The sequence below is a fragment of the Eupeodes corollae genome, chromosome 3 (genome assembly GCF_945859685.1).
Source record: "Eupeodes corollae chromosome 3, idEupCoro1.1, whole genome shotgun sequence".
Taxonomy (NCBI): domain Eukaryota; kingdom Metazoa; phylum Arthropoda; class Insecta; order Diptera; family Syrphidae; genus Eupeodes; species Eupeodes corollae.
The window spans coordinates 99,445,861-99,469,357 of NC_079149.1; the positions used below are offsets into that span (position 1 = coordinate 99,445,861).

The 23,497-nt window shown below is 34.9% G+C and overlaps 1 protein-coding gene across 2 annotated transcripts; it reads left to right on the plus strand.

Annotated features, from left to right (window-relative positions):
- The first annotated feature begins 14,592 nt into the window (after positions 1-14,592).
- Positions 14,593-18,332, plus strand: LOC129951819 (class E basic helix-loop-helix protein 22-like). Of its 2 annotated transcripts, none has more exons than XM_056064167.1 (4): positions 14,593-15,110; positions 17,333-17,664; positions 17,724-17,888; positions 17,944-18,332. In XM_056064167.1, the coding sequence occupies exons 2-4, from the start codon at positions 17,342-17,344 to the stop codon at positions 18,065-18,067; spliced, it is 612 nt and encodes a 203-aa protein (XP_055920142.1). In that variant the 5' UTR covers positions 14,593-15,110; positions 17,333-17,341; the 3' UTR covers positions 18,068-18,332. The 2 variants fall into 2 exon arrangements, with proteins under 2 accessions (XP_055920142.1, XP_055920141.1); XM_056064166.1 differs by having other exon boundaries at positions 14,601-15,110; positions 17,329-17,664; positions 17,944-18,329.
- The last annotated feature ends 5,165 nt before the right edge of the window (positions 18,333-23,497 follow it).

Here is a 23,497-nt window from a genome sequence, read left to right on the forward strand (position 1 = left end):
TTAACAAGCCTACGGATTTATTGTATTTATATAAAATGAAATAGAGAGACAGAAAAAAAAATATAATTTGCATTTGAATTAAAATTCGACATCTGCTCATTGCACAAAAGAAAAAGAAAGAATATAATATTATATTTAAATTGTTGCGGTGCGGCGGCACGAATTAAGACTAAATAACAATAAATGAATAAAAGAAGTTTCTAGAGTCGAGACGATACAATAAATTGTCGTATACCGACATTTGTTGCAGTCTATGGTATTTCCAACAAGTTTGCTGTATCGATATTGCCTGGGTAATGGAAGCAGCTTCCTGCAGCGGTCGTAGGTTTTAATGACGGGGTACGGATTCAATAAAGAGAGAAACCAAAGATAATCCACATCAAGATCCGAATCTTTCGCATATAACCATGGCTGTCATGTCCTGAACTAGATAGATAGACCAGTTTCATATATTTTGTAGCCCAAAAACGACCAACCAAACAACAGAAACCTGACAAATACAAAAATTGACCAACATTAACAACAGATGGACGAAACAATTAAACGAACACGACTATTGACGCACTGCGAAGGCACAAAAGTGGCTTACTGAGAAGATTCAAAAACTTGTACAAACTTGGAGGTTAGGACACTGAAGTCGTCAGTAAAAAATGTCAATATGTTAATTAAGGAGAACTACAGGTTATCAATTAACAAGTACTGGGACCGCAAGATCCGGTCAATTTATTCCAGTGACCCTAGTATGTTCCCCAAAATCAACAAGATATTCAGGAAAAAGAACGACAATGACCTTCCGAGTCTGAAACTCCAAAGAACCCAAGAGAACAGAGACGTACTCAGGACAGCGCAAATAGATTCAGAAGAAGTCATCTTTGACGATGACTTTTACATAATTGAAGATCCGAAGGAAAAAGTGGAGGTGGGGGAGCTGTTTTCCAGCAAGTGTACAAGGTGAATGTTAGCATTCGCCCCAACCACAACCATGGCGATCTGAGAACCGCGGTTTCATGCGGTTCAATGTCGATTCCTTATCAAATGCCATAATCGCCGAGCAAACGGGACCAAGTCCCTTGTTAGTGACGAAGGTTGAGCTTCAGCTCATCTTCAATTCAATAAAAACTAAAAAGTCAGCAGGTGTCAAATCTTCGGTCGATAAGTCTTCTTCCGAGCATCAGCAAAGTTTTCGAAAAAATCATTAATAGGGCTCTGACTAAGTGGTCTGCGGACAAAAAAATAATTCCGGATAAACAGTTCGGGTTCAAGGCGGGTCATGACACAATTCATGCTGCGTCTAAACTCGTTTCTGATATCCAATGGAATAAATCAAAACAACAATGCGCAGGTGCAGTTCTGGTTGATTTGGAAACGGCCTGTGTCACCGTATGGTTAGAGGGTCTTTACCTAAAACTGAGCAGGCTTGGCTTTGTTGTATATACTTTATGATATGCATAACGGTAGAAAGTTTGTTGTCAAAAGTGGCAGTGTAACTTCTACCACAACATTCTCAATTAAAAATGGTCTTCAACAGGGATCGGTGAATTTGCCTATTCTCTTCAGCAATTACACCAGCGAACTGATAGGAAGTCTTACAAAGGCAATTGCGTACGCCGACGATCTAATTGTGTACAGAACGGCCCGAAAGGTTGAGGTCATTAGAATTCTCTTGCAGCGTGATTTGGACAAGATTCAGCGATATTGCGACGACTGGAAACTGAAAAGAAATGTCCAGAAGTCGGAGACAATTCTGTTCCGCACTCCGTTGGCTGGAGCCACGAGGGATACATGCAAGAATTGGCGCAAGATGGTCATCGTTGATCTTCACGGGCAGCCATTAGCGAACAAAAGTGTAGTGAAGTACCTCGGTATCTGGTTAGATCATTATTTATATTTCGACAGACATATAAATGCTGCTCTGACCAGGGCCAGAGGAGCCATCGCTCTGACGAAAAGGCTGTTTTTTAGCAGTCGGCTTGACCCCAGAGTGAAGGTAATTTGCTACATGGCCCTCATGTTTATGGTTGTCCTGTGTGGTTCAACGTTGACCCTTCCCAGATGGAGAAATTTCGGGTGTTCGAACGGCAGTATTTACGACGCTGTACCGAATTATTTCGAACAGCCGAGTCTTCTTATGTGCATTACTATTCCAACGAGGTCCTATACAACGGGGCTCGAATCAACAGAATTGACAATTTCGTGATAAAACTCGTTCGAGGTCACATTGCAAGAGCTATGTCTTCGACCGTTCTATCCGAACGACGAGTATTTTGAAAGTGCACGCTTAAACGGCTTCATTCCACCAGAGGCAATCCTCTTTTTAGACAGATGCGGTCTGATACAGGATAGATTGGCAGTTCCGTTAATCTACCACGTCAGACGAAGAACCGTGGATAGGCGACTCCCATACAATCGCAACGTCATGGCACAAGGCGGAGCAGAGCTCCTTCGGTTCAATACAGCTGTGTCCGAAAGGGACCGAACTGATAGGGTGAAGCAGGAGAACCAGTTTTGGTGGCTTCAATCGGCACTTGATATTGGGTAGTCGTGATGGGGTTTTAAGCCTTGGCCGGCTTGCATACTTGTTTTATAGTTTTAGGGTTTAGTTTTAAGTAGAATAGGCATGGGGCACGAAAAAAAAATGAAAAAAAAAGAAAAAAAAAAAGAAAACAAAAATAAAAAAACATGGAATATAAAAAAAAGAAAAAAAAATAAATTAAAAAAAGACAATAAATATAAAAACAAAAAACGTTAGACTTGCTGCTGTGGTTGTTCTAGTTTTAATTAGTTTATAGTAGAATAGGTAGTTTAAGTTAGTTTTAAGTTTTATATTAGGGACCTTATTTAAGTAGTTTTAAAGTGAAAATAAAAAAGGACCTTGATTTTAGTTTTTTCTCATAATTTTCTAATAAATACAAAATAAATAAATTTAAATTGAAGTAAAATAGATCTTAAGGCCAAAAGGCATTAGTAGTTAGTGTCATAGTTTAACTTAGAGTGTCCGTATGGGACCATTAAGTTCAGTGTAAGTTATGGATAATTAGGCTAGTTTTATGAATTTTTGTCTAGCTTTAAGATAGGTTTAAGAATGAACTAATAAAAATGAATTTAAAAAAAAAAGAAAAAAGTGCATTTGACTGTCATGTGAGAGGTCTTGGGTTCGATCCCTGCCTATACCACCTAAAGTTTTTTTCACGGCTACTGCCTCTTGCGAGGAATTGACAAATTCTCCAAGATTAATTCTTGTCATGAAAAGTGCTTTCTCAAATTCACCGTTCGGATTCGGCTTAAAACTGTAGGTCCCTTCCATTCCTGACAACAGTACTCTTACACAGGAATGGTTGAGAGTTATCAGTCACTAGGCCCTAGTTCTTAAACGGACTGTTTCGCCACCCAATTTTTTTTTTAAGGAAACTGTCATTTCGATATTTATAAAAATTTGTCCGAATGTTGAAAACCATATTTTATAAGTTAAAACTAGTTCGAAGCCATAATTTCAATTTTTTCAAAAGATATTTGTGACGAAAATCAATTTTTACGAACTTTCGTTAAATTTTCTTTAAAGTTTTTATTTTTTGTAAAAAAAAACTGTCGTTTCGATTTTTCTCAAAAAATTTTCGAATGTTAAAAACAATATGTCTTATAAAATAAAATTAGTTAGAATCCATAATCTCAAATTTTTGGAAAGATATTTGAGTGGAAATCAATTTTTTCTAACTTTGAGTAATTTTTTTTAGGTTTTTAGTCTTTTGTAAGAAAACTTTCAATTTTTTTTGCTCAAAATTTTACCAGGTGTTAAAAACGTTATTTTTCGTTGCACAAAATTGTTTTGGATATGAAATCATTTTTATTCGTACAATTTTCGAGCTGAAATTTGTTTTTCTTCAGATTTTTGGATTTATAAAAAAAACGTACGGAAATCTTTTATTTCGACTCTAGAGACCTTGAAACGTCGAGTAATGTCAAAATTTTCAATTTGAAAAATCGGACCCATTACAATAACTTTCCATGGCTAGTTATTAAAAGTATCAAATTTCCTGTCATATGATGATATTCCTACTTTTTAATATTTTCTTAAGCTATGAGCTCTTTTGATTAAAACATTTTTTTTTGAAGAAATATTATCATTCAAACAAAAACCGAGAAAAACACTTCATTCTTATTGCGACCGGAAACGTCATATGCCTTGAAAAATGACATTCACAAACTTGTTGTGACACCTTGCACTGATAAAACAAGTCAGAAGTTAGTCAATATATAAACAGTCCTGGGGAATAAAGGCTTAAGTGCACTGAAAATTATTCTGATAAAATGTATACTGACTTTTGAGTGACGATTTAGTTTAAAATCTCCACTTCTGAATCATATTTCGCACACCTTAACTTATAAACTAATTATTGCAAAAATCCATGTCTTTTTTAAGGTCAAGTAAACGCTCTAAATTCCGTTGTTCTCATTTTCACACTTTTTGCCATGAATTTCTGATGACAAAAAATTTCGTGAAAAATTAATCGCAACTTTTAATGTGTACTTTAAATTGATGCCGACGTTTGATGTGTGCGAGTTAATTGACATTTCAGCTTCTAGGCGAAATAGAATGACAGCTAGTCTTTCATTCTCTATAGGGAAACGAAAATACTCATTCGTTTTTCGGATTATTATTTAACGGGAGTGATCTATTTTTTTCATTTTTTCCAGTTACATTAAACAGAAATGTCATCGAAGTTTAATTAAGAAATACCATTATTCGAAGCTTTATGTGTCTATTTTACTGTCATTATACTAAACAAAAATGTCTTGCCAATTTTCCATGAAAATGTTGATTTCTAAGTTTAACTAGATACAATTGTTTTTTATTTAAATGCACAAAAGAAAAAAGATTCAAATCACTTAAAAGAACTGGACGATAAAGTATTTTACTCTAGGTTTAGGTTTGCCAAGGTAACAGTTCGTTTTTTTTCTCAGTTGAAAACTTAAACATTTAAAATCCAATTACAAACTGTGGATTCACTGAAATTGTAATCCAACTTGTAACACTGTATTTTCTTGATAGAAATATACACCAGGCTTATGTTGTTAAATACGCTTTCTATTGGAACACAAAGCTAAGCCGAATATTACAATACAGTGTGTCTGAGTAATCTGACATTTCCAATTAATAGGTCCGTTCATGTTTCTGTGCTATCTGTATAATTTTAATGAAGTCACTATTGCTACATGTTCGTAAATAGCAATTTACTAGTAAGTATTTATGTTTTCATAGATTTTAATTTAATTTCCACTGAACGTACCTTTAACCAAAAGTTCACTCAACTGTCAGATTCCAGATATGTGATAATATATGCAAAGAAGGAATATTCCGATCAAATTTTGGGGTTCTTTTGAATATATTACATTCAGACAATGGTTAAGTGGAAAACTGTCCAGCACTTTTCTTAGAAAATCTAATAAATATAGAACATTATTGATACTTACATATAAAGGACACAACCTAAGACCAAAATGATATCAACCGGTATTAATGTCAACTGATTCTAAAAACAAATTTTCAACAGCAGTTATACCTTTTCAATTCCATGCATTTTTCATACGGTACCCTTATACTTCCGATATTCAAAGGTAGTAAGGTATGTGGCATATTGCAGGATGTCGAATCAATCATTTTTGATGAAAAGAAAAAGAAAATACTTGAAAAAAAACCACACAATTTCTACACAAAGCAAAGTATATTCAGCAAACGGCAAGAACAACAACAGCAACTGATGAATAGAGTTGTTTCGATTTTATTTCTTTTGTGTTTATATTTTATGTGTCCAATTCTCCAATTGAATTTGAATTTGTCAATAGAAACTCTGATTGCAATATTCATTCTTTCATTCATTCATGTATTTTGTTGTCCTTATGCTCGTATAGTCAGCCATCAACATCACCGTCACAGTCATAGCAGTCATAGTCTCTGTCCAATTCAAATGGAAACAATTTTTGAAAAGCGAGCGTTCCTTCTCTCTGGTGCTGAGATTGTGTTTTGTGCTTCGATATTTGAAAGATTCTTCCCAGGAGGACCAAATGGCATCAGGGCAGGTCATACACATTATTTATTGAATTTACTATACCATAACATCATCGAACTTAACACCTTTGATTTTAGATTGTAAAACGTTTATGTGTAGTTTATAGGTTGTCAATATCTGGGGAACTCGAAATAAAACTAATGCACTAGACTGCATGGAGTTTTATTGAATAACTATTTGCTGATATATTTATCATGAAAGTGCTGTTTATTTTTCTAGGGAAAGTGTGTGCTCAGCTCAGGTTGCAACAATTATGCATTAGGGGCGAAATATAAGGACTTACCAAATGTGAACAGAGTCTTAGCTCTAGAGTTTAAGAACGTCGGATCCATTACTAAGGACTTTCTAAAAGTCAAACGTCAGATCGATGACTTTGGAAAAATGTCACCATTTGATATTTTGTGGGCCTGCTTTTCCTACACCTGTCTGCATATTTCAGATATACCTTCGGATTTCTTTTTTGATAACCCAGGTTTTTTGGATCAGCACTACTTTTTCACGTAAAAGACTTACAAAAAAGTCTCAAGATACCCTATGTAACTGAAGTTGAACTCAACCAAAATAACCCTACAAAAGAAAGTTGAGTTTGGCAGGTGTAAAATTATAGCACTGCCAGCTTGAAAACACAAAAAATTATATAATATATTTAATACACACAAATTTATATAATTTATTTTAATAACGCATCTGAATTTAAAGTTTTTGATATTAAAATATCGAATACATTATTTGACATTCCAACTTTTGTGATTTTAAACATACTTCAAAACAGGTTTTGTCTCTAGCAAAACAAACTTGTTGAGATTTTATATCACGATTGATCTTTAAATGTGAATATTTATTCATAAAAATATAAGTAGTTGCTCTTATTGTTTTCGAAAAGAAAAAATAGAAAAAGCATTTCACGAGAGTTTAATGAATCAACTTTTTCGGTAGTTTTTGGATCCTAGCAAAACTGATTTGTTTAATTTCTTCTTTTCTGCATTTAAATAACTCTTAATCTAAAATCCAACTGCTAATCTGGATCTAAAAACTCCTTATCGGAACACCAACTTTGACAATTATCAATTTCATATGAATTCGAAATGGTCTCAAAAATGTTTGTTCTAATATTTTTCGGATCTAAGTGACATGGCGCTATAGAACTTCCATACGGCCATGACGTGAGGTAAACTTAATGCGTTTCTAAATTGGAATTATTACATTGTTAGATAAGAGCAATAGCAAAACCGTGGACAGTACTGGCGACACGCCGCGCTGGGTCGAAACGCCGGCGATTAAACAGTATTGTAAGCAAAATCGACCCCTTCACATAAGTGCAATGTATTTTGTACTGTTCACGCTTGACAGATCACTGAACGAAATTATATGTAACTAAAAGTAATAACATTCTGAACACGATAATTACAGTTTTCATAAAAATGCAGCGATTTCTCGACCTTGATCGGGGATGCGTTTTATATAAACGATGCAATGCGCGTACAGTAAATGTAGGGTAGATACAACAACCTTCCCTTGGATGAGAGCTGATACAATAAGTCGAGGTTTTCTGAATGATTGCTCTCCCCCTTTTTAAAGAATTTTGCAGAGGGATATAAAGTGCATACGCACGATTATTTTGAAATTCTAAACCAGCGCGCATCGGATTAGTGTTTGGACTTAAAGTGTGTTCGAAAAATATTCTGTCACTTTTGATTTTTTGATAGTAATTCTTTCAAAGTATAATTTAGGTAATGTAATGAGTTTCACATTGACACATAAGACCACTTAAACATTTCAACTGACATTTTACCTTGCAAACCTTAAAATCGACATGGTTGAAAATGACATTATCATGACGTGCGTTTCAAAACAAAGAGCAAGTTTTGATAAAAGAGTGTATACAAGTATAAGTTTTAAAATTGTTTACAGCTGTCACTTTTGACATTAGACTTAAATTCACCAAAATTCAGAGTTCTGAAAATAATGATTTTACTATTTTCGAAATTCTAATGGGTCATCATAAGATTTCATGTTGAAATATTAAGATTTTATAATGATCACAAGGGAATCGATGCTATTTTAAAACTTATTCAAAATGTGTCAACTAGGAAATGTCACTGTTTAAAGAAAAGTCTTTCGAACAGGCACAAAATAATTTTTGAAAGCAGACGCAAATGTTGACATTGACAAGTGCAGTTCCATTTCTATAGCTATCAATCAGTTATGGGTGAATCACAAAGAAGCTTCAGCTTCGTCTGCGTTACGGTGGGAATGTTTCGAGGTTGCTTTGAATGACTATTCTGTTATTTCATCCCTCCAAAGAGCAAATTTTTTGTTTTTTGACATTTTTTTACAGCTGTTGAGCTGTCAGACAAAGCAAAAGTTCAGATAATTGAACTAGAGCTTCCGTTTGGATTCACATTACGTTACATAACGTTCTTTTCCTTACGATTCTCAAACGAAACGTGAGGTCGAACCTCCGTTGTGATAGCATGGATGATGTAAACGTCCGGTGAAGCCGAAGCTGAAGCGTGTTTGTGATTAAGCCATTATTTTCCAAATAATTTGTTCGTTTTTTAAATCTTCAACAGCATTTATAATTATGACAGTACATTTGACATTTTATCTGAGAGACTGTATTTCTATAATTGATTAGAATAACGGAAGCGTGATTTGTAGAACAGCTCCTGCATGAAGTAGTCTATAACTTGATTTTTAGATCCGGTTGAATGGTAGTTTTAAGCTAGAGTATTATCATGGACCATTTTCTACGTACATTGAGGCCACGAGGTGGCGTTGGAAGTTTAGTATACAAAATTGGGAGTAAGAAAACTGACAAAAGCTAATGCCACCGTAGCCACCAGGTGCCGCCCCGTATAATCATACTATGATAGACCTATGGATATAATATACAAAGATAGCGAAGGGATATTTTTGACAGCTGACAGATATAAAATTTAAAGTACTCTAGTGGAGTGAAACAACCGAAGAGAAACATGTTCAGCTGTCTCGAAACTCACAAATGTGAAATGTCACAAAAGTCCAAACTCAGTTTTGTCTAAGAACTCACCACAGATTTCGAATATGACATTAAGAAGCGTATCATGGCTTTCATTTCCATTAGTCATGTTCAGAACAGATGTTCATCATATTTTTCCAAAGTGTTTCAATACTTTTTTACTTCACTGTTAAAATACCTATTACTCATTTAATAATAGTTAACACTCTATGCTATCGAGAATCCATTGCCAAAAATTCAATTTAATAGCATCACCAACAAGAACAACAACAATATACCTCATTCCAGTTGAACAAAAACATAATCTTCATCAGCACCCTCTTCGATTAGATCAAGTTCAAAGCAAATATAAAAATAACAACAAATCCCTATATTCTCAATTCTTCGTAAGGGTAGCTATATACACAAGTACATATACCTACCCTTCGCATTCTGATATAAATTTAAGGCTTTATTGTGTCAAAAATAAAAAAAAAAATTCAAAATTGAACACAAACCATTCGTCTAAATAGCATTCGGTCCTTAGCCGAATTGTCTACCTAACCTATAAGCTATAACTATACACGACCGATACCATTCCAACCATTCGTCCTGCAATAACTTCAACACAAAGGGAAGACCACCGCGCAGAGCAGGAGCACCAAATAAAATTTAGTGTGCATTTATCAGAAACAGAAGATGAATCCTGGCTGATTTTGGGCTTTCCTTTGGTAGGGGGAAGGTGGTTAAGGATAAAATGAAACGTATATTCAGCTGATGCTCTAGAGAAGCTATATAGGTAAGGTATAACCTACCTAGGAGGAAAAGATTCAGAGCTGAGTTGTAATAAAATTGATTTTACTGTTAAGTTAGGGTTGCTGTCTTTCTGATGTTGGTCTGATATTATTTTCCTTGTTTCCTTTTTTTTTGTTTTATTCCGATTTTTTGTATTGTAAAAATGTAACCAGGAGACGAGAGTTCGTCCCTTTTCAACTAACTTTTTTTTTATTTTTTTTTTTACAGTTCATGCAATTGGAGTACTTAAAGGATCATGATTTAAGATGAAAAATAAAATGCTCAAACCGACCGAACAGTGAGGGTTGCTTGCAGAGTGCAGTTTAGGAGTTTAGCAGTTTCGGTTTCGTAAACCTACAACTACTCTAACACGCATAATCTTTTCAAGCTGATGATGATGGCTAATGGCACAAGGCACACAGATTCAAATGCGAAGGAAAGATGGAAATATTTTGTAGTCGGTTGTTGTTTTTTTTAGGTTATGTTGTGGGGTGTAAGCGTAATGGCATCAAGACCGTGCATTATCCTTTTGTGTAACTACTGCCTGTAGCACTATATAAATCGATTTTAGGATTAATCTCTTTTTTTTTCGTTGAAGGTATTCGTATATTTTAAGATTGTAACCTGCAAACACATTTTTGCTTTATCTTTTTGAAACTCATTCGCAGGAGTTGTAAACATAACATAGTACAAACGCAGACCACCATTTATATCTGATAGTTGAAATAACGACAAGGAGTCTGAATAATATTAAGACTAGAGTTGCCGGATGCTCTACATTTTTCTGCGACGACATAGGTAAATTTAAATTTAAGTAAAAGCTACAATTTTCATTAATTACTTCATTTCGTACGCATACACACATTTTTTTTAGTAAAAACTTAAAATTAATTCAAAAACATATTAAATGTCAGTTTTTTGTATATAAATAGACTAGATTTGTAAACGCCCCCTTTCACTAAATCATGTCATTGAACAGGTTCAGACTAATTAAAAAGACTTAAAGGTAAGGAAAGTTTCTAGAATCTATGTGGACAGCTGCCAAAAATTTGTCCACTAGTTAAGGCAACCTTATTGGAAAGTTGACTGGGAAATTAGTCAACAAAAATATGTCTAGCAATCAAGTCAAGTTTACTTATGTCAAAATTATAGCTGATAATGTTTTTTCATTTGGATGAAAGCTGGATTTATTACACTGTTATTTAGTTATTTTCTGCAAAATTCCATTTAAAAGTTGAACAAGAGCTTCCAATTGGAGTCACATTACGTTAATTTCTTACGATTGTCAAATGAAACGTGAGGTCGAAGCATGCATTGAATTCCTAAGGCTGAACTCGTAAACGATAGGCGAAGCCGTAACTGAAGCGTGTTTGTGTTTCAGCCATAAAGGTCGGTGATGTAAAGTTCCAAGTTTGAAATGTATGACACTTTAAAAACTATAACTAGTTGTCAAAATGTGCGTTCGAAGAATAAGCTGAATCCAAATGAAGTTCCTTATGTTATCTGAACCCGCCCATTGACAATTTATTCAGTTTACTCCATGCTTTCACTATGCTAAAGTACACCAACAAGCAACGTCTGAAAATTATGGACATTTTTGCTCTTGTAGACACGCAATAACAAGTGAAACAACGGGTTAGTCGAAGTGTCAAAAATATCGCTGCCGTTCAGCGGTCAGTAGCAAACGATCTAAATCAACCAGTTGCAAGCCGATTGTCTCTCACTTAAAGGGTTGTTAACATTCCTTAAATTGTGTACAGCGCTGAGTACGGTATGCTTGTCACATTTGAGTTTTAAGAATAAAGCTGCCTCAAAAATTGAAGCCGATGAGCAAGTTGTGAAGTCCTTATTGGAACACCCTTAACATATTTTGTATTATTTTGATAACAAACTGATTGTGAAAATGTACGGTTTAAGCAGTTGAATTTACTTCGCGATATAAGTCCATTAAACTCAAAGAATAAAAGAAGGTTTTCCTTGCATTTTTAACGCCGCTCTTGGATTTAAATCAAACAATAAACTGAAAAGTCTTACAATCAAAATTATGCATTACTTTAAAATTATACTCGTTTTGTAAACGTGCTTTTTCTATTGAACAGAAGGGTATGAAGAGATGAGTCTTAGGCACTACCTGAGGAGTTCCAGCACCTAAGAATAACAAAATTGAAAAAAAACCGATGAAACGGAAAACCATTTTTATATGAATATGAATTTAAATTTTGTATGACTTTTCGAGCTAAGAGTTGATCTATGACTTAAGTTTTAAAGTATTGCGCTTTAAGAAAAAAGATGCTGTGGAATTTTAAAGTTGGTTTTAAGCCAATTACAAAATGTACAGTATTTAAAAAAATTGGGTGCTTTGTTTAAAAAAAATATAACTTATTTATTCCATTTTTCTACATACCAAATTCAGCATTTACTTAAAAATCTTTAGTAGGAGCACCTTCTGTCTTTTTATGCATACTATCTAATATCTTCCAACTTCGGACTTAAATAATTATTAATAAAAGATCGGAAGAGCAATGCATCCTCGATTTAAGTTAAGGTCCATTCACATAGCCAGTCTGAAAACCGCAATTTTAAACACTGTCACGTTAAAAATAGTAGATGGCTTTTCAAAACTCATATTTTGATTTTAAGAGTCCAAAATAGGACAATTCTGCTTGTCAAAATTTGCCTTATCCATTTAAGATTATGTTAAGATGATAGTCCAGATTATTTTGAGTTATTTTAAGAACCTAACTAGAGAAGGTACGATGCTGTTGGTGAAAACTCTCATGTGAAGGAAATGTCAAAATCGACGAATATTCGTTCATTCGTTGGTCGTGCTCATGTGAATAGTGCTTTAAAGTACGTCTTAAGTTCGTTTGTGAAACGCCTAATTAAAAAGACTAGCTGGAAAATAAGAGAAATTTAAGAAAATAGATTGTTCTTCGTGAAGTGCAATCTAATTGTAACTAACTGTCAAACTCAATCGCGTTTCACATACGATCTAAATATAATGACGAATAAAAACAAGCCATTTGAAATAAATGTCAGAATTGACGAATATTTGTTCAGTGCTCTCATGTGAATAGCCTTTCAATCTTATCATAAAAGCAGCATCTAATTTCCATGTTTATTACTTTTGTTTTCTTCAAAATAATAAATTCATCTATCATTCCTTTTTGGTTGTTAAAAAAAATTAAAACCCCTGACCTACTAGCGAGATTAAATAATGAAATATTAAGATTCGTTGCCTCAAAGAGTAAAAGTGACGCGTATTCAGAAAAGTATTAGAATGCCTCTATTAAAAAGGTGCTCGTGGAACTATTAAGACAATGACAAGTTGGGCAAGGGCCCAATAATATTTTAATAAATTTACACTGTCAATAGTCTGTAGCTGTTTTTTAATTGTAACAGTTTTTTTTTTAATTGCCATAAAATAAACCTTGAATATAAATTCAACATCAATTATGTTCATGTGTTGAAAAGTGTAAGCAATCCTTGAAAGTAAAACAATTTGACAGATGACAGTTAAAATTTGGTGATATTACAAATTTTCTGGGCAACGGCCCAACAATATTATAATAAATTTACATTCGGCGTTTTTCTTTTTTAGTTCAGAGCAGAGCTTGAACTGCCAAAAAAATAATTGTGTTTCTTTTTGAGCTCTGATCGTTCAGAGCTTCGAATTCGGTTTCTTTTTTAGTTCTGAACTGTCAATAATCTGTAGATGTTTTTTCTTTTATTTTTGACAGATTTTTAAAAAACATCATAAAATAAACGCTGAATATGAATTCTCTATCAATTATGTATATGTGTAGAGAAGTGTTGGCAACCCTTAAACGAAAAATAATTTGACAGATGACAGTTAAAAGATATTGAATATTTAAAATTTTCTAAATACAGGTCGTCGAAAAAAAATGTTTTAGATATTCTAAAACTATTTCATAAATATAAACAAAAATAAATAAACAAATTGGCAGATATTTTTGGTTTCTTTTAAGAACTACGTGAAAACCACATACAAAATAAGACGTCAAAGTGACAGGAACTCACTTCATAAGAGTACAATGGCTGCGTTCAATCTCGTGTTGGATAGGGTATCTTGGATAGGTGGATTTTTAGATGCCTTGTTCAACGAGTTAAATAGCTATATTGAAATAGTTGTCAAAAAATAAAAACAACTTTCAGCTGTTCACAAAAAGTAGAGGAACATTTAAGCTTCGAAGTCAAAATAGATCATAATTAGCTTCCTCATGGTCTTATATGCACAAAACATCCTCAAATACAACTTCAAGTAACATTTTGTATCTTTTTGTTAACCAACAAATTCAAAAGGCTGAAATCAATATTTAAGTTTCTTGAAATTCAATCATGTGTTGAATCAGCAATTCTGTCAGATACCTAAATACCCCAGAAATTCTTGGATACCTTTGTTTCCAATTTTGACATCTTAGCTGTTTTTGATCATTTTACACGTAAAACACTACCAAAAAGTTATCCGGATACCCTCACTGTCTAAGATTGAACGCAGCCAATATGAACAACAGTCATGTGAGTATTTAAATTGTTAAAGTTTAGGGTTGCCAACTCTCACAAATGCCAGAGACTTCAACTGTCAGACATAGATTTTGAGACAGTCTGAAACATCACAAATGAAGTATGGTACTTTAAGAAAATATTATCGATTTCTTTTAATTTCTTTAGAAAAAGGAAATTAATTAACTTATGAACTTAAATTCATACAATGGCAATCATAATTTTGTGACAATAAGAAACCACATATAGAAATAAAATATAAACTAAACGTCATCAGCATTACCCACATCACAGTAGCATCATCACTTCTTCATCCCTTGTTATAGCGCTTGTGTATTTGTTCTCCCATACTTCTGCTGGTAAGGTACAAATGGTACAGCAGCACAGGGTTGGTTGAAAAACACCCCCTTCCAATGGAAAATAACAAAAAAAAAAAAAACAGGACCAGGACAGACGACAACGATTACAACTGAATTTTTGCCAAAGAAGGATAACGGATACCGCAAAAGTGGTCGCGTGCTAGCTTGGCTGGTGTGTTTTTGTGTTCACCAATCAATTTAAATCGTATAAAAAATATAATTAAATAATTAATAATATTTTAAAGAATTTTAAATGTTTCATTAAAGTGTTTGTTTAATAAATAAACATTAATTTATAAGAACTTATCGAGCATTTGTATGTAAAAAGAAGACGCAAGCAAACATCCTTATATTCCCAATTCCACCCTGTTTTGAGAAGTTATTTAGGTAAGTTCATAGTGGATATTTGTTTATTGTGTATAGTTTAGTTTGTTGATTGTTTATTTAAAGTAAAATAAGCATTAGTTACTGGTTTGTTATTAATTTTTTTGAATTCAGTGTTATGATTATGTTACAGTGAAAGCTCTAGTGAAAATTTGACATATGTTTTTGAAGCTTTTTCTATGCGCATGTCAGAGTTTTGTAATTTGCCCTACATAGATGACGCTAGATTCGACTTTTTAAAGCTCCATGGAGTATTTTAGTTTGAAAATTAATTTGTTTTTCCTAAAGAACAATGCTGAGTTCAAAACAAAACGGTCAATGCTTTTCGAACTTGTTGAAATATGTGATAATATTGATTCATCTATCCTTAACTGAGTAAGGAAGACCGCTTTGGAAACCATGTTGAGGATTATGAAGATGTGCTATATTAGAGCCAAGTCAGCGTCATAAGTGATACTCCTATGTTTACTTTAAAAAAAATGCTTGAAAAACGAATTTTCCAATTCCCTTCTTCACTTTCTAACAAAGCAAAATCCCTTAAACGTTTAATGTATAAGCACTTTCATATTCAAATGTTCTGTTCTATGTCCCTGATGTCAATTTTGAACCGTAGATTTTATGTTTAGACGTTACTCATAACTCGTATTGTTAAATTGTAGATTTTCAATTGTCAAAAATTAAAGCTGTCAGAAAATAAAATAAATAGATAAGTCACAACTTCGTGTTAGGTCGGTCGGGCTTTTGACAGGCTTCTTACCGACTTTACGTTATCAAAGCACATGCTAAGAATTTAAAAAAAAAACGCAATATAACTTCAAAACTCGGGCGTTAGGAAGCAACTTTGCTTAATTTCTGTTATTTTTTATAAATAAAACAACAGAACAAACAGATTCTGAAATAAAACAAATAAAATTGTAATGAGAATACCATTGTCAGCTGTCAAAGTGCGATAAGCTTCATACTAGACGGCTCTTTTGACGTCTAAGAGTTCTACATTCAATTTTGAACAGTACACATGCGCAGTACTGAAAATTTGTTTCTGTCACTCTTCAATGCGTAATACTCTGGCATTGGTAAAAATAGTTGTATGTAGGTATTGTGAGCCTTGACATTTTTTCTTTTGACATTTACTCAATACTCATATTGGCTGCGTTCAATCTCGTGTTGGATAGGTAGATTTTTAGATACCTTGTTGAACGAGTTGGATAGCTGTATTGAGATAGCTGTCAAAAAATAAAAACAACTTTCAGCTTTTCACAAAAAGCAGAGAAACATTTAAGCTTCAAAGTCAAAATTGTTGTAAGATCAGACATTTAATGGACAATTCAACTGATTCGTCGGTGGATGATGAATTGATGGGTGCGTATACAAATTTAATAAATAAGAGATAAACTTAATCTGTAATCTACAATTGGATGAGGTTCTTCAACTTCAGAATGCTGGACACTAGACTGGAGCAAAGATTTAGCAAAATGGGAATCTAAAAAATGAGAACAAATTAAGTTAATTTTGAAGTTTTAAAAAATAAATCATAACTAACTTCTAAATTTCGGAGGCAAATAGCTTCTTCATCGTCTATTATGTACGGAACATCCTCAAATACAACTTTAACTAACAATTTTTAGCTTTTCGCTTACCAACAAATACAAAAAGTTGAAATTAATTTTCAAGTTTTTGAAATTCAACCATGTATTGAATAAGCTGTTCTGTCAGATATCTGCACACCCCAGAAATTCTTGGATACCTTTGGATTCCTTTTTTGACATCTCAGCTGTTTTTGATCAGCTGTTATTTCACACGTAAAACACTAACAAAAAGGTATTCGGATACCCTATCTGTCTGAGATTGAACGCAGCCATTGTTAACGCATGGTAACATTCAAACTTAATATAAATTATTTAGCGTGGATATTCAATTGTCAATGCGGGAAGCTGCCCGAAATTGAAATTAATCAAAGTAGTAGTTGTTGCGATCAGCCTTTTGACGTTTAAATATTTTAAATCACATGCACTTCATGATTTCTCCTGGACTGCGTAAAGCGTTCAACTAAAAGGACATCACTGCCAATGATAATTATTTTCTGGGGCATTGAATTTTGATAACTTGTTATATGTCAATGTTTCGCTTATGTCAGAATGACAAGTGGCAGACACACAAGGCACAAACATTTGATGTTATATACGTTCATAAATATTTAACTAAAATTAAAATTTTTTTACAGACAGAAATCAAACATGGATCCCAATATGTCATTTGGATTTGGAATACATGGACATGGCCACCCTCCACTTCCGCCAACACAGAACATGTTAAGCGGCCATCCGGGGCCTACATCAAGTCCACCACAAAGTGTACCAGGTCGTAGAACTCCATTAGGTGCTGTCGGCATCGGAGGCTTTTACGCTCAAAGCAGTCTCACCTTGCCACAGCCAACACAAACCGATGAAAATAAGATCATTGGAAGCGGGAGGGATAAATCACCGGGGCCTTCATCAAGTTCTGGTGGCAAGCAAAAGAACCGTCAAGGAAAAGTCGTAAGGCTGAACATCAACGCCAGGTAAAGTGTCGTTTATATTATTTTGAAAATTATATTTTTTAATGTTTTTCAATAAACAGAGAACGAAGAAGAATGCACGATTTGAATGATGCCCTTGATGAACTTCGGAGTGTCATTCCTTATGCCCATTCGCCCTCAGTGCGAAAGTTATCTAAAATTGCAACTCTTCTACTTGCTAAGAACTACATTCTTATGCAGCAGAATGCTTTAGATGAGCTAAGGAGGTATAAGACTTTGTTATATTCTGAAGATATTTATTATAAATACTTTTTCTTGCAGATTACTAGCCTATATTCAGAGCACAACCGGTGCAGCTCCATTAGATTTGGGTTCGTTCCCAGCTGCAGCTAAGCTGCAACAACTTTTAGCTGGACCACATCCAGATCCTTCTAGTCCTAATTAAAAGCTTGCAGAGATAGTGTTGTAGTTGTCAATGGCAAAATTTCATCAAAGCAATAAAAGCTTAGATATTAACTATTTATTAATTAATATACTTAAAACTTCAATTTTATTGTATAAGAAAAATAAATCTAGTGCCAAAGATAAAAATACGGATAAATTACTTTTTAAACTTATGCGACAGTCAAATTAACAGTTTATTATTATAATTAAGTAATTTTGCATAAATGTGAACATCTAGTCAGAATGTTACGTGATATTTATAAGAATTATTATTTTGTTTTAATTTTTTGTTTGTATAATTTTTAATTTTTTAATTGTAAGTTGAATGGAGTTAATATTTTTTATTTTTCAAATTATAATTTCAATGAAATAAAGTCAATTTATTATAAACATACATTATTTACACATTTATTTATTAAAGCAGATGATATTGTTCTTTGAAGAAAAATTAACATTTAGATTGTGCGGTTCAATACAAGAAATTTCACGTCAAAAGTGACAGCAAACACTATATAGAGAATTTATAGCTTAAAGTCTCTGAGAAATATTTTTTTTAATTTATTGATTATTAATAGGATTTAGATATGCATTAAGTAGATACATTTTACATTAATTAACAGCTTTACATCAACATTTAAAGTTGTACACAATTGTAAATGATAGTGACTAAACTACCTATACTCAAACGTAGATTAAACTGACAGCTCTAATTTTAGGGAAATTGAGCGTTAGAAAAGTATATTTTTTAATTCTGTTATATTTAAATTAAAGAAACAAAAGCTGAGGAATGTGAATTTTTAAAAAGACAGAACTGTTAGCTGACAGCTCTAATTTAAGAATCGAACAGAACCAAAAGTTGATAGAAGCTAATTTAAAAACGGACAGAACTTTCAAAATATTTAAGCTTAATATTTATTTAATGTTTCTTTTTACAAAATGTTTAAAGAATTAGTTTTTATTATTAAAGTAATAAAAAGGGTTATTAGAGGCTTTTTAGTTATTATAAGGCTTTTCAGTATCTATAAGGTCTTTGTTTTGTGTCGCTGGTTAAAAATTAAATTCTTCCTTTTTTTTTTGATTTAAATAGAATTCGATTGCTAATCGTTATAAAAAATACTGGCTGTCCAGATGTCATTGACGCACGTAGACCTCAAGGGTCCATTGTGATACCACTAATGAGGTTACTCATGGTAGAGTAATGAATTTAAACAAACCAGAGGGACGTTGTGTGTCAATCGTTGCCAGTTCACTGGTGTTATCGAAGAAGGGATTACCGAGGAAGTTATTCCTTCTAATAAAGAGTGCTGGACATGTACATACATAGAAGGTGTTGGACCGTTTCCTCTTCCTCCTCGTCCATGAAGCTTCTACAGAAGTCATTTGTGTAGACCCCTAGCCTCAGAGCATGTCTTCCTATGAGGCAGTGTCCCGTTATTGTAGAGCTTATACTTTGTCTGCTCAGTGATATCAAGCCTTTTGACCGTTTTAAGTCAATACTTGGTCATATTTGCTTGGTTGCTAGGCAGGTGGTATTTTGTGACCATCTAGCATTTGTTGTTTCTAGAGCATATTGCTTGCGAAGATATTTGCATGTAGCAAGTGGTGATCCTATGTTATGTTTTTGTCTAACATAAGGCAGAAGTGTTCCGCTTTTGGCGAGCTCTTCGGCTTTGCAATTTCCCGGAATGTCTCTGTGGCCCGGCACCCAAATAAGGTGAATGTTAAACTGTTCCGTCATCTCATTTAGAGATGATTGACAATCGTGGACTGTTTGAGAGTTTGTGGAGACAGACGCGAGAGATTTAAGAGCGGCTTGGCTGTCTGAGAAGATTCGTATATCCTTACAAGATATAACGTTTCCTTTGAGCCAGGATAGTGCTTCTTTAATCGCCATTATTTCGGCCTGGAATACACTGCATTGATTGGGAAGTCTATAGGATAGACTGAGATTCAGTTGTTCTGAAAAGATACCACTTCCAACTCCGTGATCGGTCTTTGAACCGTCAGTATAGAAGTGTACCGCATCGTCTTCCAGGGGTCTCTCTTCTTCCCAGGGGGATCTTGAAGGGATGGACACATGGAAGCTTTTCCCAAATATCATTGTTGGGGTGGTATAGTCTAAGCGATCTGGGATAGATCTGAAACAGTCTAGAATAGTAGTATGTCCAGTATTGCTACTGTTCCATTGAGAGGTGGCTCTAAGCCTCACACATGAGTTGGCAGCCACCTTTTTAGAGAAGATGTCAAGTGGTGTTAGGTTTAAAAGCACTTCCAGTGCTGCGGTTGGTGTTGTGCGAAGTGCTCCCGTGATGCACGTACCTGCTGACCGCTGGACTTTAATGAGCTTATTTAGATTTACCATCTTGTCCAGTGCGGTCCACCATACGACAGCTCCATAAATGCGTATCGGTCTAATTACCGAAGTGTATAGCAAGTGGGTTATTTTTGGGGAGAAGCCCCATTTTGATCCTATGGCCTTTTTACAAGTAAAAAGCGCTACAGTAGGCTTTTTGACTCTTTCATCAATATTTGCCTTCCAATTTATTTTTTTTGTCTAAAATGAGGCCTAAATATTTAGCTTGGTCGAAAAAGCTTAATGGTATTCCTTTAATCTTGGGTGGGCTAATCTGACGAATTTTATATCTTCTCGAAAAGAGTATTAATTCTGTTTTGTGTGGGTTGACGTCCAATCCACATTGCTTAGCCCATTTAGTTAGCCTGTTTAGGGCATTTTGTAGGAGTTCCGAGAGAACTTGGGGGTGCTTTCCAGATACGGATATCGCAACGTCGCGTCGTCAGCGTAGGCAATCACCTTGAAACCCTCTGTTTCCAATGCTGTAAGTAAGTCGTTTACTACCATGTTCCATAAAAGAGGCGAAAGGACTCCACCTTGGGGAGTGCCTCGATTCACCGATCTGGTGGTAGTAAAACTTCTCATGTTAGAAATTATTGTCCTGCTTTTGAGCATGAGACTTATAAGATCTATGAGTGACTTCTCTAATTTCAGCTTATCTATTGCTGTTGTGATCGCCTGGTAACTGACGTTGTTAAAAGCTCCTTCAATATCTAGGAACGCTACCAGGTTATATTCTTTGTATTCGAGGGAATGTTCAATAGTACGTACCAGTGAGTGAAGTGCTGATTCTACTGATTTTCCCTTAGAGTAAGCATGTTGAGCTGTGGAAATGAGACATGGTTTTAAATTATGTCTGATATAAATTTCAATCAATCTTTATAAGGATTTAAGAAGGAAGGATGATAGGCTGATTGGTCGTAGATCTTTAGGGTTAACGTGTGAGGGTTTCCCTGCTTTGGGAATGAAGACTACTTTTGCCATTCTCCAGGCTTTGGGAATATAACTCAACCTTACACAGCTTGTCAGAATGATTTCCAATGGTGGAATAATCATGTCTGAGCATTTTTGTAGTTCGGCCGGAATGATTCCATCTGGTCCTGGAGATTTATATGGATCAAAGCTGTCTATGGCCCATTGCAGTTTTCCCGCGTTATAAGATCAACTAAATCGCTTGTAGAAGCTTGAGACTCTGATGTCAAGTCGTTGAGTATGTTAGAACTACCTGGAAAGTGGGTGTCTAATAACAGATTAAGAGATTCTTCATCTGTGATAGTCCACGTGCCTGCTTCTGTCTTTAAAGCACTGGGTATTGTTGGACTTTTTGAGAGAATTTTCCTAAATCTCGAGGCTTCTGAAGTATTTTCTATTTTACCACAAATATTTCTCCATTAGACCTCTTACTCTTTCTTAATTTTTTTTTATATTGCTTTAGAGCTTGTTTGTATAAGTCCCAGTCAGAAGGAGATCTAGTGTACTTAGATCTGTTAAAGAGTTTGCGACAGCTCTTTCTGAATGGTTCTAGTTCTTTATGCCACCAATGAGGTTTCTTTTTACCCTTTAAAATAGTTACAGGGCATGAAGATCTCATTGATTCATTTAAGGCTTCGGTGAGATGATTTACAGAAAGGTCTAGTTCATCTTTACTGGATGAGATTTTAAGAATGTTGTGCTAGTACCTCCCTATATCGCTCCCAGTTTGTATTCCGGTGATTTCAAAAGCCCCTAGATGTATTTGCCACATCTTTGAGCTCAAACTGAATGTATTTGTGGTCAGAGAAGGAATTCTTTTTTGAGACATTCCAGTTTGAAATCGTATTGTGGATCGAGTCAGAGGTAAGTGTAATATCAAGTACCTCTTTCCTATGCTTGGTTCCAAAAGTGGGTTCATTACCAATATTACTTATGAGTAGGTTAGTGCTTAGTAAATAATCATATAAGTACTCACATCTCTCATTTATATCAGAGCTACCCCATACCGTGTGATGGGCGTTAGCGTCTGAACCAATTAGGAGACCAACTTTTTTTGATTGCGCGTCCGCAATTGCCTTCCTCAAGGTGTTTCTTGGAATTGGGCTGTCGTGGCAAAGGTAGGAGGATATGAGTTAGTAGGTGGCATTATAAGTTGTTAAGACAACGGTGGTGGTGTCCTTGTCGGTGTGATTGGGGAGTAAAAATATGTTTAACTCATTTTTTACTAACATGCATGACCTTGGTTCACCTTTCTCCGATGCATACAATATTTTATAGCCAGGAGTCGTGAGACCTCTGATGATGGAGCTTGGGACCCACGGCTCCAGTATTAAGATGATGTCTTCCTTGTTCCTATGCAGTCGGAGTATCAGGTTGTTCGTGGCCATGATGGCGTGATGGAGATTAATCTGTACTAATCGCAGCATTGCTACTTTTATTCAGATCAACCTCCACCACTGTTTTATCGGCGTTTTCCTCGTCTGAGGAGGACCTAAGCATGTCTTCCTCACTCCGGGTGATGCCTAAGATGGCGTCTTCAGTCTCCATGTCGGAGTTACGGTCGACTGTAGTTTTAGCCTCCACGTCGGATGGCTCATTTGGGGCTGTGGATGTCGATGGTTCCACTTTTGGTGTTGCATCGACTTCCATTTTCGTTGCCAATGAAGCGCTTCCCTCCACTGAAGAGGCTTCAGTGGGGTGCGTGTTTAGCGTATCTTCATCTTTTTTGTATATGCGGATCATGATTTCATCAAAACCATAACTAATCACGCCTTTGGTCGCGGCCAGTGGAGCCAGTGATTCCCTATTGATCAGCACGAGAGCCGATCTATAGTGACCCACTGTCTCCTTCTCAACCTTTGGTACTTTCCAGTCGTGCATAGGCAGGTCCGGATTACTTGTTCTCATCAGTTTCATGATCATGTCTGGGCAGTTGTGTAGAGCCGGGACCATTATGCGTGCTCTTGGCCGGCAAGGAATATTCTCCCTTGCAACAACCTCGAGCTTGTCACCCGGCCAGACTTCTGGCAAGCCATTGACAGCAGCCCTGTATAGATCGAAAGATCTCTGATCACCACAGGCGATGAGTTTGATACGATTTTGGTA

Coding starts and splice junctions, on each gene's coding strand:
- LOC129951819 (XM_056064167.1), top strand. CDS start 17,342: ATGGATCCCAATATGTCATTTGGATTTGGAATACATGGACATGGCCAC. Junction 17,665..17,723: donor AGGCTGAACATCAACGCCAG/GTAAAGTGTCGT, acceptor TTCAATAAACAG/AGAACGAAGAAGAATGCACG. Junction 17,889..17,943: donor GCTTTAGATGAGCTAAGGAG/GTATAAGACTTT, acceptor TTTTTCTTGCAG/ATTACTAGCCTATATTCAGA.